We start from the raw sequence: 12,863 nt of genomic DNA, 5'->3' as shown, positions 1-12,863 counted from the left end.
TACTGGGGTGTGAGGCCAGAGGCTGACGGGGACAGGAGTTGCTGGGACTGGGTGAGTCGAGGGGAGGGACGAAGCAATGAAGGGTGGGTTTATGGAGAAAGGTCGAGAAAGAAGAGAGGCAGGAGGAGAGACTATCGCGGGACAAGGGGGGAGGTGGGAACCACTTTTCCCATCAGGGGTATTTGCCGTGCCCCGTGCCCGACCCCCTGATCCGGTGCTTGTTGTCTTTGGAAGCTCTGGGTGCCCCTCTGTACCACTAGGGGACTCCCTCCTTTTCCTCGCGTTTGCGAGACCTTGTCTCCTGAGGGGAGGAAGGGGCTTCTCAGGAAAGGGTTCCTGGCCCTCACCCCAGTGCCCAGGAGCCCGAGAAGTAGAAGACTAGTCCTCTAGGTTCCAACCTTGGCTCAGCCATCAACGAACTACCAACTCTGTGACCTTGGACAAGTCACTACCTTCGTAGGGCCTTGGATTTCATATGGACTTAAATTTGAAAAAGGAAAATTGATGCAAATGATATTCTAGGTGTCTTCCAGCCTCAAAATGGGGCGTTTTTTGAAGAGAAAATTATGGCGAATGGTTCCACGATCTTGGGAAGCCTGAAGATGCAAGGCCTTTAGCCGGGCTGGAGAGAATCCCCAGGGATGTGGGGGAGGGGAGGCAGCCTGCATTGCCGAGGCCAGCTCTCAGCATCCTGTGGGAGGGACGGGAGAAGTCTGTAAGTAGACGTGAGCCTTGACTCAAGAAAGATGAGGACCAGAAGTAACGTTCTGCCCCTTAGAGAGCAAAGAAGTGATGGGCGGTGGAAGATCCTAGAAGCAATGGGAAGATACTTTCTGAAAAGTCCCCAGGCCCTTTGGGAATAAGAGGACTAGTGGCGCCTGGTATAGGAGCATGGGGACTAGGAAGATTTGGGGAACGGGAAGGGAGAGGCAGGTGGTTGGGGGGCAGCTGAAGAGCGTTAGCAGGTAGATAGGCCTCATAGTAGTCAGCTGTTCTCTCTCGGTGCTTGGAAAGGAATCCAGGGCCTTGTGCGTGCTAGGCAAGCAATTCATCACAGCCTTGTCCCTCAGCTGTGCCTTTTTGATGATGGCTACCTCCTGAGAGGTGTGCTTTCTGGCCTTTGTTTCCCAGCATATCCCTTCAGGGAATGGGAGTGAGGCAGAGCGGGCCAACCTTGGGATCTTATGGCTCCCTGAGCATTTCAAGACTCTGTGAGGCTTAGGGGTGAAAACAAAACGGGAATGCAGCTAAGTGTAAGAAGTACCATCTGTGGCTTCCTTGCTGGCAGGCAGCTTTGTGGAGTGGTTGAAAGCCCAGGCTCTGGGGTCAGACTGCTTGGACTCCAAACCTGCCTCTGCCATTTAATCTCTTGGAACCTTGGTCAAGTAAGTAACTTAATCTCTCAGACCTCCAGCTTCTTTGTCTATAAAATGGGCATAATAACCTCTAAGATGGTTGCTAGGATTAAATGAGTATTTGGCACGGCACTTGGCTCCTAGTAGTGCTCCGTAAACATTACCTATTAACTGTTGTTGTTCTGTCTTTGCATTCTCTTCCTTTTATCTCTCCATTATTGTCTTTTTCTCCTTTTGTCCTTTATCTGAATGCTCAGTTCTGAGAGGCCCCTTAGATGTAAAGGCCTAGAATTGATTTTATCTTTGTGGTGGTGTTAGGGCCTTTCCAGGGCCCAGGTGAACTCATGATGATCAAGTGCCCTTTCATTGTATCTCCCCAGCCCTAAATGTGTTTTTGTTCCAGGGAGACATGGATTCTGCTTCTTTTTCAGTTCCCATCCCTCTTACCCTCTCTTGAATTAGTTATTTCTTCATATTCTCGCCCAGAATTGTAAGGAGACCCATAGTTCTATTGGCATTGCAGCAGGTGACAAAGGGACAGGCGTTTCAGGAAAGAAAGGACACACATAGCATAGAGGAAGCTCCAGGAAGAGAAGCCTTTGGAAGTTCCATAGAAATTTACATTCATTCCATTGCTTTATTCTTTGTGGCGAACTGACCGAAACAGACCAGTGTCTAAATCCTGACAAGAAGTCTCCCTCCCAAATTGAAGGTGGTTTTCCCATGTCAGTACTTGATTTCAGTTCCCTTTCCCCAAGCAAGAAAGACCTCTGCCAAGCTGCCTTTTTCTGTCTTAGCCTGTATTCAGAGAATTTAAACAAAGATACAGGGGGCATACATGCATGTGGTCTTTTAGGGTATTTCATTATGCAAAAATCTAATAAAGTTAGAGATGAGACTGCATTTTATCACAGTACTTTGTGTGCAGACCCTGTCTAGGGACTCAGTCTATTGAACCAAGATTGCAAGATAGGCTTTATTAAAAAACTTTGTTGGGCCGGGCATTTAGCTCACTGGTGCTGCCACCTGCCTTGCAAGCACAAGGTCCAACTTTGATCTCCAGAACTAAAAAAAAAGACTGTTAGTTGACAGATTTTGTAGGGTAGCAATAGGGAACCACCCTTGGTTTTCAACCAAGAAAGTGTGAGATCCTTGCTGATTTGACCACTTGGGTTGTAAGGGAGGTGAGTGTGAAAAACAGACCTTCTTGTAGGAGGAACTGTGTTTTTAAGGGACTCGGGCTAGAGGGCAGATTGGGTCCAATCCTGGCTTTGTCCCTAACCAGCTGTGGGACCTTGGACATTATTATTATCTTTGTCATATTAAGAGAGGGAACTACCTTGGTTGCCAGACTCCCCTGCAGCTCTGACATTGTGTTCCCTGAGTACTGCTGGGCCTTCCCAGTGATCCTCTGCTGTCAACAGGTTTTGGGGTTATTTTTTAAAGGGGCCCTTAGAGCTTTCAGTTTAGTGGGGGCTACAGACGTTATATTTCCTTAATTTTAACAATACTGAAGTCAGGCATCTTAAAATCAATGGGCTATTATAATTTAATGAGGAGCGTTTGTTTTTTATTAGTGCCACATAAGATACTAGTACAATTACACTTCCACAGATAACTAAAATTCTAATGGGTAATGGCTGAAAAGAAGGTATAGGTGTTACACGCACGTAAAGGAGGGGTCTGATGCACACAGTGGGTTGGAAGAGGCTTTCCAGGGTAGTGCCCTGGTGATTGAGAAGTGTGTGTGTAGGGCAGGTAGCAGGGTTGTCCCAGCACAGGTGGATACTTGAGGTGGGAGAGCTGAGATGAGTGTGGCTGGAGCCCAGACTAGGAGCTGGTCCTGGGTGAGGCTGGCAGGGTGGTTGGCAGCAGACTTCCATAGCCTTCAGGTCCTGGGCAAGGGTTTGGTGTTTACTGTAAGAACAGTGGGGAGTCATTGAAGAGCTTTGAGCAGTGGAATAATGGTCTGAGGTACACTTTGAGGAGCTTGTTTGGCTGCGGTTTGGAGTGGATACAGTTAGGGGGTCACTGCAGTAGATCAGATGAGAAAATGTTGTGGCTTGGGACAAGGGGGGTGGTGGAATAGAAGAGAAAATGGAAAGAAGTAGATTCAAGAAGTCTTTTGGAGGTACAGTTAAACAGATTCTGATATATTACTGAAGGAGGTGTAGAAAGTGACTCGGAGGTGTCTGTCATGGACAGATGGTATGGAGATGGTAATCCTGGGCCCAGTTAGACCCAAAGATGACTCTCTGGAATGTTAGAGGTACTCATAAGGCAGCATGAGGTGAGAGAATATGACATAGAAAACTGGATCCCCCCAATGTAGATGGCTTTTTGACATCCCATGCCTAGGAAAGTTTAGGATAGGAGCAGGTCTGAATAAAGGGCTATGTGAGGTGAACACTGAGAAAAGGGTGAGGCAGATCTGACTAGTGTAGCTCTTATGACAAGGTGAAAAATAGATATTACTAACAAAGCTAGGAAACTTTTTTGAGACAGGGTCTCACTATGTAGTTCAGGCTGGCCTTGAACTCACTATGTAGTCCACGCTGGCCTTGAACTTGCTGTGATCCTCCTACCTCAGCCTCCCAAGTGCTGGGATTACAGGTATGCACCATGCCTGGCTAGGAAACATATGTATGTATGTATTTGTGTGTGTGTGTGTGTGTGTGTGTGTGTGACACACTCACACACACACAACCAGGAATCGAACTTGGACCCTTGTGCTTGCGAGGCAGGCAGTGGAACCACTGAGCCAAATCCCTAGTTTAGGAAATTGGACAGTGGTGAGGGTTTCTGTCTAGCCAGCACCACCTTTCCCCAGATCGCCTCTGCCACACCAACTTTTAGTCAAAGAGAAAGAACAAGGCCCTTTAGTTGTACTTCGAAGCTTCAGTGCACTAATTTTTCTTTTAACAGATAGTCTATAGTTGCACAGTCAAAAGCTGCAAAAGGGCATACAATGAATACTGTTCCACTTTTTCCCTTTCTTATTGTTTTTCTTTGGGGGGGTTACTGGGGATCAAACTCCGGACCTTGTGCTTGCGATGCAGGCAGCAGCGCCACTGAGCTAAATCCATGGCCCTGTTTGTCATCTTTGGTTGCTGATGTTTATACAAGTGATAAACCTTTGCTGCTGGTCCATATCAAGACTGAACTTCTTCATTCTTCTTTATGCTCACATAGCATTCCATTTATGTTTGTGAATAGTTCCTTATAGGTGGATACTTAGGCTGATTCTAACGTTTTCATAAACAATTATGAAATGAAAACCTACACACATTGTTTTGGACATGGGCTGTGTCCACAGGATCATTTAATAGAGTTGTAAGGTCCTATATAGAAATTTGTTCCTTCATTTGTTCTTTCATTGATTCAGTATTTATTGGGTACCTATTATGTGCCAGGAACCATGCAGGTACCAGGAATCTGACTTTCAACAATTCAGATAATGATCCCTGCTGTCAGGGAATGTTACGGTATTCTGATGGGGGAAAACACATATCCAGGAAATATAACAACAAACGTGTACACGAGAAAACGAAAGGGGGTCATATAAATTGGAAAGAGCTCCTTTAAATGGGCTCAGGAAGCCTTCTTAAAGGATGAGATATGATCAGCCATAACTGTGGGACAAGGATACTTAGGCTGTTCAAAGCCTACATTCAAAAGGATAGAAAGGATTTGAGAAGTGGCCACCAAAAAGGGGTTGGAAGTAGTGTAGACAGATGAAACTGGTGATTGAGAGTGGATGATATCAGAGAAATTAGGTGGCTAAAGGTGAGGCTAGTTAGGGGAGGGACCTGGTAGTGACAAAAGTTAGGGAGGTGTAAAGGGCTAGCAACTATTTGTGTTCAGGGAGCTTTAGATCCAGTTTATATAATTGAGTTAAATCAAAATAGGGAAATAGGAAAAGAGGCAACTTCTAACTGGCTTGTGAGAGGCATAGCCTTCCCACAGGCAGGAAAATGAGTTAAAATCTGGGAAGAGTTGGTCTTTGGTTGTAAGTAGAGCCTTCTGTATCTTTTCTGTGGCAAAATGGAAGCTTCCAAAACAGAGATGACATTGAAGGTCTCAGCCAGCCAGCTTTGGGCTGGCACACAGAGGACTCAGAGCTTGGGGTGGGAAGGAAAACTGGGCTCGGAGACCCACTCTCAACTTTGTGCTCCTTTTTCATCCTTACCCTTTCTGCTTCCCTTCCACAAAGGCCCATCTCTGTGTCCATCCTGGGTCCTATGACTTTTCTCTCCCTCAACAGTCGGTTCCCGATTCTGGTCCCCGGCCCCCAGCAGCGCCTGCCCCCTTCCCACCGGGGCCCCCCATGATGCCACCACCCTTCGTAAGTTTTGTGTGTTTCCCTGGGCTTGGCTTTTCCAGCCTGCACCCCCAACTCCCCAGCCCTTGCCACTGCTGCCTTGCCAGCATGGTGATGCCCCTTGGAAGAGGGGTGGTTTTGTTTGGGCGTTGGGATGGGGAGAGATGTTGTTAAGCTCTAGTTCATAAAGCTGCCAGTTTCCCCTTTGTCTTTTTTGTTCTTGGGACACGTTGGGACTGGAGGTAGAAGTGGAAGGAAAAAGACCCCATTAGAGTGAGAGCAGGGTGGGGCTATCTTTCTCTTTCACTACTCCTTACCTGTGCTCTTTTACAAAGCCACAGAATTTGGGCTGGAATAGCATTGGTGATCATGAGTTGGAGAGAAAGGGATGGGAGGCAGAGGACTAGGGGACGCCTGCCTTCTGCCCCTTGACCTGAGAGGCCTCTTGGGCAGGAGTGCCAAAGGGCACAGCCTCCCCGCAGTCTGGTGCTGTTTCACTTCCCTTTCCCTCGCCCTCCCCACCTTTTAAGTGGTTTGCTTGCCTGTTAGGCCCAGAGAATGCCCTGTTGTCTGTCTTTCTCAGTGCCAAGGAGGAAGGCAGTTTCGTGTCTTTGCTTCTCAAATGAAATCCTTGGAATTGCCTCTAAGCCAGGGTGGAGGGCTGGGTGTGCAACAAGTGGCTGTTTCCTGACAGGTCTTCTCTGCCCCCACCTAATAAGGCAGTATCTTTTCTGTTCAATCTCTTCCTTTCCTCACTTCCAGATGCCCCCTCCAGGGATCCCCCCACCCTTTCCTCCGATGGGGCTCCCCCCAATGAGTCAGAGACCACCAGCCATCCCCCCCATGCCGCCTGGCATCCTGCCCCCAATGCTTCCACCAATGGGGGCGCCACCACCACTCACACAGGTAATTGTCTCCCCCACGGGGCCTTAGGAAACCTTGTCAGGTTTTGCTGAGGGTGGAGGTGAGAGTGGGAATCTGGGCTTTACAAACTGGGGAGGAAAGAGAGTTTTGGGCCAGGCTCATGGATTTGTCTGCTAAGTGACCAAGACAACTCAGTCAAAGCGAGAGCCCAGAGCCAGGGACGCTTCTGAGGAGGTGCCCAGGTGGTAGTCACGGCTCCAGCAGGATCTCTCAGGACTCTCAGGGGACCCTGACTGACAGGGCTCTGCCTTCATTTCAGTGACTGGTTTTTATATCCACAGATCCCAGGAATGGTACCGCCGATGATGCCAGGAATGCTGATGCCAGCAGTGCCTGTTACAGCAGCGGTAAGCACTGGGAGCTGGCAAGAAGCAGGCTCTGCCCTGCAGTCTTGTGGGTATGACTTGGAGTACAGGAATATGGACTTCATTCTTTACCTCTTCTTATATCCACCCTGTTTCCCACAGCACCCCCCACACTTGAACCTTTCTCACTGTCATCTACTCATCGGTTCATTTCCTGCTCCTCCCCAAATGCATATGTGTTCTTTCTTATTATTCCCCCTGCTGCATCCAGCACCATTACAGAGCACACACATGCCAGACACTCCTTCCCTTCAAAAGCCCATGCACTGTAGACACAATAATATGGTCCCTTCTTCCCATCCTCTTTGCCTCCTGAGGTGGCAATGGCACCCAGGCATCTTGCTGTGCTTTCTTATGCGGCCGCTCAGTATAGTAGACTCTGAGTGGATGTTCAGTCTACCATGCACTGTGAAGAGATGGGCTTCAGGATTGACTCTACAACATATTCTGACTTGTGGAAAATGAAGAAAGGAGCTACAGTATGAGTTCCCTGGGATCTGAGAGCCATGGCCCTGGCAGGGGGGAGGTGGCCTATTAGGGAGCAAAGATTCTTGGGAGCAGGATACATGGATCCTGGCCTGGCCTGCTTCTCCATCCCCCATGGCCTGGGTCTTGGGGGCCACTGGGCTTGGCCCCAACCCTTCCCCCTCCTCTTTCTTCGGCAGACGGCTCCGGGTGCGGACACCGCCAGCTGTGAGTCTTCTGGGGGGTCTGCTTCCCCCAGGCTCGGAGGTTGGGGGGTACAGGGGAGAGGGGACCATGGACTAGAGCCCACTCTGGATCATGCCTGTTGGGATGCCAGGGAGCCTGGGATGTTGATGGGACCAGGGGGATATTTATTGGGACTGGAAAAAGGGAGGACTAGGTGGGAATAAATTGGGGATTGGAACAAGGACTTCATATGTTTTCTTTGGCTTCTTTCCTAGCTGCTGTGGCTGGGACAGGTCCTCCGGTGAGTCTTTTAGCTCGGGTCTGTGGGCAGAAAGGCTGAAAGTTGGGGGGCTGATGGTAGAATCTTTGGGGGTGAGGAGAGACTTTGGGAAAGGACCTTGACCACCGGTTCTGTGCACCCCCCCTCCCAGAGGGCCCTATGGAGTGAGCATGTGGCCCCTGATGGGCGCATCTACTACTACAATGCTGACGACAAGCAGTCCGTGTGGGAGAAGCCCAGCGTGCTCAAGTCCAAGGCGGAGGTCCTGAGTGGGGCTTTCTGGCCCTTCCTTTCAGCTGTCCTGACCCTTCCAAGTTCTTGGCCTCCCCCGAGTCTCTTAACTATGCTCACTGTGGTTCCTCCGATCCCACGATCCCTGATCCCACCCCTATACTACCTGGAAGTGTTTTCTTAGGACCTCAGGAAGTCCACCTTTCCCCATTCAAGCCCAGCAAGGTGGTAGCTAAAGGCTACTGTGTCCTCTAATCACTGGGTCCCCTTTGCTCCTCTGATTATGGCTGGAGAGCTCTGCAGCCTACTGATGTCCTTTGACCCATCCTCTTGCAGCTGCTGCTTTCCCAAAGTCCCTGGAAAGAGTACAAGTCAGACACAGGCAAACCTTACTACTATAACAACCAGAATCAGGAATCCCGCTGGACCCGGCCACAGGATCTGGATGACCTGGAGGGTGAGGATCCCTGGGAGGAGGGGGAAGGGAGAATCGGGCCCAGGCCCAGGTAAGGGGGTTCTTTGCTACCCTGTGACTGTCTTGTCTTTTCCCATTGCAGCTGTAGTCAAACAAGAGGCTGCAGGGTGAGTGACTTACCCACCTATCTGCATCCATACTTGAGGGGTGGGAATGGATGATCTCTGCATTATCCTCACTCTGTAGGGGAAAAGTCAGCTCTCCCCGGGGTCATCTGCTCTGGCTAGAGAAACTAGCCATCCCTTGCCTTTCTCTGTCCTCGCTCTTACTCTAACACTATCCTCTGGCTTGCCTGCAGGAAACAGCAGCCTCAGGCACTACAGCCACAGCCTCCTCAGCCACAGCCTGATCCTCCACCTGTACCTCCTGGCCCTACCCCAGGAACCACAGGCCTCCTGGAACCTGAGCTAGATGGAAGTGAAGATTGTGATGTGTCAGAGGCTGCCCAGCCTCTAGAGCAGGGTTTCCTGCAGCAGGTGGAGGAGGGCCCCAGCAGGTGAGGGCTGCCTCCGTGACATTCTGAAACATGGGCTTTAGGTTCTTAGCCTGACTTGTCCCTCATCCTCTGCCAGCGTCTTAGAATGGGGCATGTAGATCTTGGCATGACCTTTGGAGGGCAGGAAGAGGCCACCCTGGGAAGCAAGGAGGGGATGATGTGTTGCTGAGCACTGAAAAGCAGTGCTGGCTGGGAGTCCTGTGGCTGAATCCCATCTGTCCCCAGTTCTGCTGGACAACATCAGCTACCACAGCAGGAGGAGGAGGAATCCAAGCCAGAACCAGAGAGGTCTGGTCTCAGCTGGAGCAACCGAGAGAAGGCCAAGCAGGCATTCAAGGAGCTGCTGAGGGACAAGGTGCTGAGGGTTGGACTCCCAACCAAATGTGGAGGGGGCTAGAGGTAGACAGGCCTCGTGACCCCTGCCTGCTACATTCCAGGCTGTCCCCTCCAATGCCTCATGGGAACAGGCCATGAAGATGGTGGTCACCGACCCTCGTTACAGGTAGGCCTGGGCAGAGGCAGCCAGGCCTTGTTCATGAGCGCACCTGTGCCACCCTGAGAAATCCCAGCTCAACACTCAGGCTCATGGGGGCTGAAAGTAGTAGACTGTCATGGGATACAGGGGAGGAGGAGCTGAAAAGCCTCCAGGATAAGAAATGGAAGGTATCTGACATGAGAGTTCAATAAATGTTTTTTGGATTGAATTGAATTAATTGGGGGAAAGGCCTGATGATAGGGCAGAGATCTGATGGCAACTTGAGACCCCAAAGCAAGAGGACCCAGTGTTAGCAGAGTCTGGGGGCTACATCTCTTCCCTGCACTGCCTCTCCCATCTACGTTGCATACATCTGTGTGCAGAGCCCGTGAATGGACCCTCCACTCGGTCCTGTGGAGACCCTTCCCAGTGTCCTGTGACCCTCCTTTGTGAGCTGTGCAGGTGGGTTAGGCTGACTCCTATTCCTCCCACACCTATCCTTTCTACCCTAGTGCCTTGCCCAAACTCAGTGAGAAAAAGCAAGCATTCAATGCCTACAAGGCACAGCGGGAGAAGGAGGAGAAGGAGGAGGCCCGGCTGAGGGCCAAGGAAGCCAAGCAGACCCTGCAGCATTTCCTGGAGCAGCATGAACGCATGACCTCCACCACCCGCTACCGGTCAGGGGGCTGGGCTGGGCTGGGGCCTGGGAATCCTGAGGACACAGAAGCTCAGGGGCCTGTTCTCTGCCTGCCTACTTACAGCCCATATGCTCCACAGGCGGGCAGAACAGACCTTTGGGGAGCTGGAGGTCTGGGCTGTGGTCCCAGAGAGGGACCGAAAAGAGGTTTATGATGATGTCCTCTTCTTCCTGGCCAAGAAGGAGAAGGTAATGGTCAGTGGGCCAGACCCTTTAGCCCCCATCTTTTCCCCGACTGTCTTTACTTCCTAATGGACCCTGGCCATTCATTGCTGCACTCCCCAGTGTCCAAGCTCCTAACTTGGAACCTGGTGTGGCACTTGTACATCTCCCCATTTCTGCCCTGGGCTTGTGGCCCCAGGAGGAATCTTGAGAGGCTAGTGTGTGATTATGCTTCCTCTCCTTTCCTGGGACAGGAAAATCTTGAATCTGGCCCTCCTCCTAGCATTCTCTAGCTATCTCCTTTCCCCGTATCCTCTCTGCCGGGCCCACTTGGGTAGCTCTGGCCTGCCCCGCCTCACCCTGATCCCCCATGGCTTCCCAGGAACAGGCCAAGCAGCTTCGGCGCCGTAATATCCAGGCCCTGAAGAGCATCCTGGATGGGATGAGTAGTGTTAACTTCCAAACTACATGGTCCCAGGCCCAGCAGTATCTCATGGATAACCCCAGCTTTGCTCAAGATCATCAGCTGCAGAGTAAGCCTGGATCCCTACTCCCACCTGCCTCCCTTTCCTTAAGTGGCCCCCCAAAGCCTACCTCATACCACTCTCCTGCACCTCCCGCCCATCCTAGAAGACCCCAACACTCAGTCACTGTACATCCATGGACTCTGGGGGTCCCAGAATGTTTCAGGACACCTTTCCCTCTGAGTTCCTCTGTTACCCTGGACATATGTGTTCTTGGGGGTAGACCTCTGGGATAAGAATCAGAAGTTCCAGAGATAATGGTGGTGATGTTTATAGTGCATGATTATGGTCTTAAATGGTTAAAGCACCGTGGGCTTTAACTGAGTTACATATGTTCACATTGCTGGCTTGTAGTCACTGGTAGGAGAAATTGACCTTCTGAAGTCACATCAAAATCTGATTGACTCCTAATTTCCTAAGATATGAAACCTCAGATCCTGAGATAGCTGGTTTCATGTGCTAGCTTTTAGTCACTGAATTTATCAGAGCTGAATACTTGCTGTTTTTTTCTAGTATAATTAATGACCCCCTACTCAGGAACCAGCATTGCAGGGCTGGGGATTTAGCTCAGTGGCAACATGCCTACCGCCCAAGCACAAGGTCCCAGAGTTCGATCCCCACTACCGAGGGAAAACAAACAAACAAAAAACAGCATTGCAGCAGCTGCTCCCTTTCTCCCCTAATGGGTGTCCCCAGCACCTACAGGGACAGCATCCCTCAGACAACAAAGGGTACTAGAATCTTAAGAGGGTGCCTTGTTCAAGGTACCTGCTGAACCCCCTCCCTACCATGCAGACATGGACAAGGAGGATGCTCTGATCTGCTTTGAGGAGCACATCCGAGCTTTGGAGAGGGAGGAGGAGGAAGAGCGAGAACGGGCCCGGCTTCGGGAGCGTCGTCAGCAACGCAAGAACCGGGAGGCCTTCCAGGTATCTTCACTATACTCGTGGATCAGAGCTTGGCCCTGCCCCACTCATAGTCTCCTCACCTGTGCCTTGCCTCTGGGTTTGCTGCCTGCCCTTTCCCTAGCCCAGTCCAAGCCCCACGAGGCCTCTCTGCCGCTGCTGTGTGTACTCAGCTCGGTCTGTTCTCCAGGCAGACCAGATGTGTAGGCGTGGTGTGTGGGCGGAGCCGTGTATATTTCCTTACCCCCAGTTTGGGAGTGACAATAGTGGGGCAGTGTGGGGTATCTCTGCTTATCATGGCAGCAAGCTGAAGCCAAGTCGTAGAGCAGGCTTCTGCCTTACTGCCTCCCAGACTGGCTCATTCTCAATTTTTGTTGTATTTGCATGTCCTCCCTTTGTAGTTTTCTCTTCCTCCACATCTCATCTCCCCGCTTGCCTGGATTTCCCGTCTGGATTATCCTTGCCTATCCTCCTGCCATTCCCTCTCTTCTGCCCCAGTCCCTAGCTCCACCTCCCTCTCTGTCTCACTCTCCTTATCACTTGCCTCTTCCTGCTCAGACCTTCCTGGATGAGCTCCATGAGACAGGGCAGCTGCACTCCATGTCCACCTGGATGGAGCTGTACCCAGCAGTCAGTACTGACGTCCGGTTTGCCAACATGCTGGGCCAGCCGGGTAAGGCAGCCAGGCTCCCTCTCTGGTCTGCTTCCTGCCCTGCCGACCTGTCTGCACCCCCACACCTTGGTCCTGTCCTCGATCCTACCCCAGGCCTTGGGAAGCTGCCACCCGCCAGGCCCCCCCCATGTCCACCTGGATGGAGCTGTACCCAGCAGTCAGTACTGACGTCCGGTTTGCCAACATGCTGGGCCAGCCGGGTAAGGCAGCCAGGCTCCCTCTCTGGTCTGCTTCCTGCCCTGCCGACCTGTCTGCACCCCCACACCTTGGTCCTGTCCTCGATCCTACCCCAGGCCTTGGGAAGCTGCCACCCGCCAGGCCCCCCCCCC

General features: G+C 51.3%; 1 protein-coding gene across 8 annotated transcripts in view; it reads left to right on the top strand.

Annotated features, from left to right (window-relative positions):
• Positions 1–6: 6 nt before the first annotated feature.
• Prpf40b (pre-mRNA processing factor 40 homolog B) overlaps positions 7–12,863 on the top strand; it is a 19,963-nt gene continuing 7,106 nt past the window's right edge. For 2 of the 8 annotated variants that reach the window (XM_033763545.1, XM_010623630.3), the window contains exons 1-17: positions 94–1,385; positions 5,620–5,700; positions 6,439–6,582; positions 6,882–6,947; positions 7,631–7,658; positions 7,892–7,917; positions 8,048–8,158; positions 8,464–8,584; positions 8,685–8,709; positions 8,901–9,098; positions 9,324–9,453; positions 9,536–9,600; positions 10,086–10,250; positions 10,351–10,459; positions 10,815–10,965; positions 11,752–11,885; positions 12,420–12,534. In XM_033763545.1, the coding sequence (XP_033619436.1) occupies positions 1,242–1,385; positions 5,620–5,700; positions 6,439–6,582; positions 6,882–6,947; positions 7,631–7,658; positions 7,892–7,917; positions 8,048–8,158; positions 8,464–8,584; positions 8,685–8,709; positions 8,901–9,098; positions 9,324–9,453; positions 9,536–9,600; positions 10,086–10,250; positions 10,351–10,459; positions 10,815–10,965; positions 11,752–11,885; positions 12,420–12,534 (1,813 nt within the window). In that variant the 5' untranslated portion in view covers positions 94–1,241. Of the gene's footprint in view, positions 52–92; positions 1,386–5,619; positions 5,701–6,438; positions 6,583–6,881; positions 6,948–7,630; positions 7,659–7,891; positions 7,918–8,047; positions 8,159–8,463; positions 8,585–8,684; positions 8,710–8,900; positions 9,099–9,323; positions 9,454–9,535; positions 9,601–10,085; positions 10,251–10,350; positions 10,460–10,814; positions 10,966–11,751; positions 11,886–12,419; positions 12,535–12,863 lie in introns of those variants that run through there. The other 6 variants (XM_033763549.1, XM_033763548.1, XM_033763550.1 and 3 more) reach the window with 5 other exon arrangements.

Source organism: Fukomys damarensis, unplaced genomic scaffold (genome assembly GCF_012274545.1).
Source record: "Fukomys damarensis isolate Sample0158 unplaced genomic scaffold, DMR_v1.0_HiC HiC_scaffold_15, whole genome shotgun sequence".
NCBI classification, from domain to species: domain Eukaryota; kingdom Metazoa; phylum Chordata; class Mammalia; order Rodentia; family Bathyergidae; genus Fukomys; species Fukomys damarensis.
Note: the sequence above shows the minus strand (reverse complement) of the source record. Positions and strands in the feature narration are given on the sequence as shown.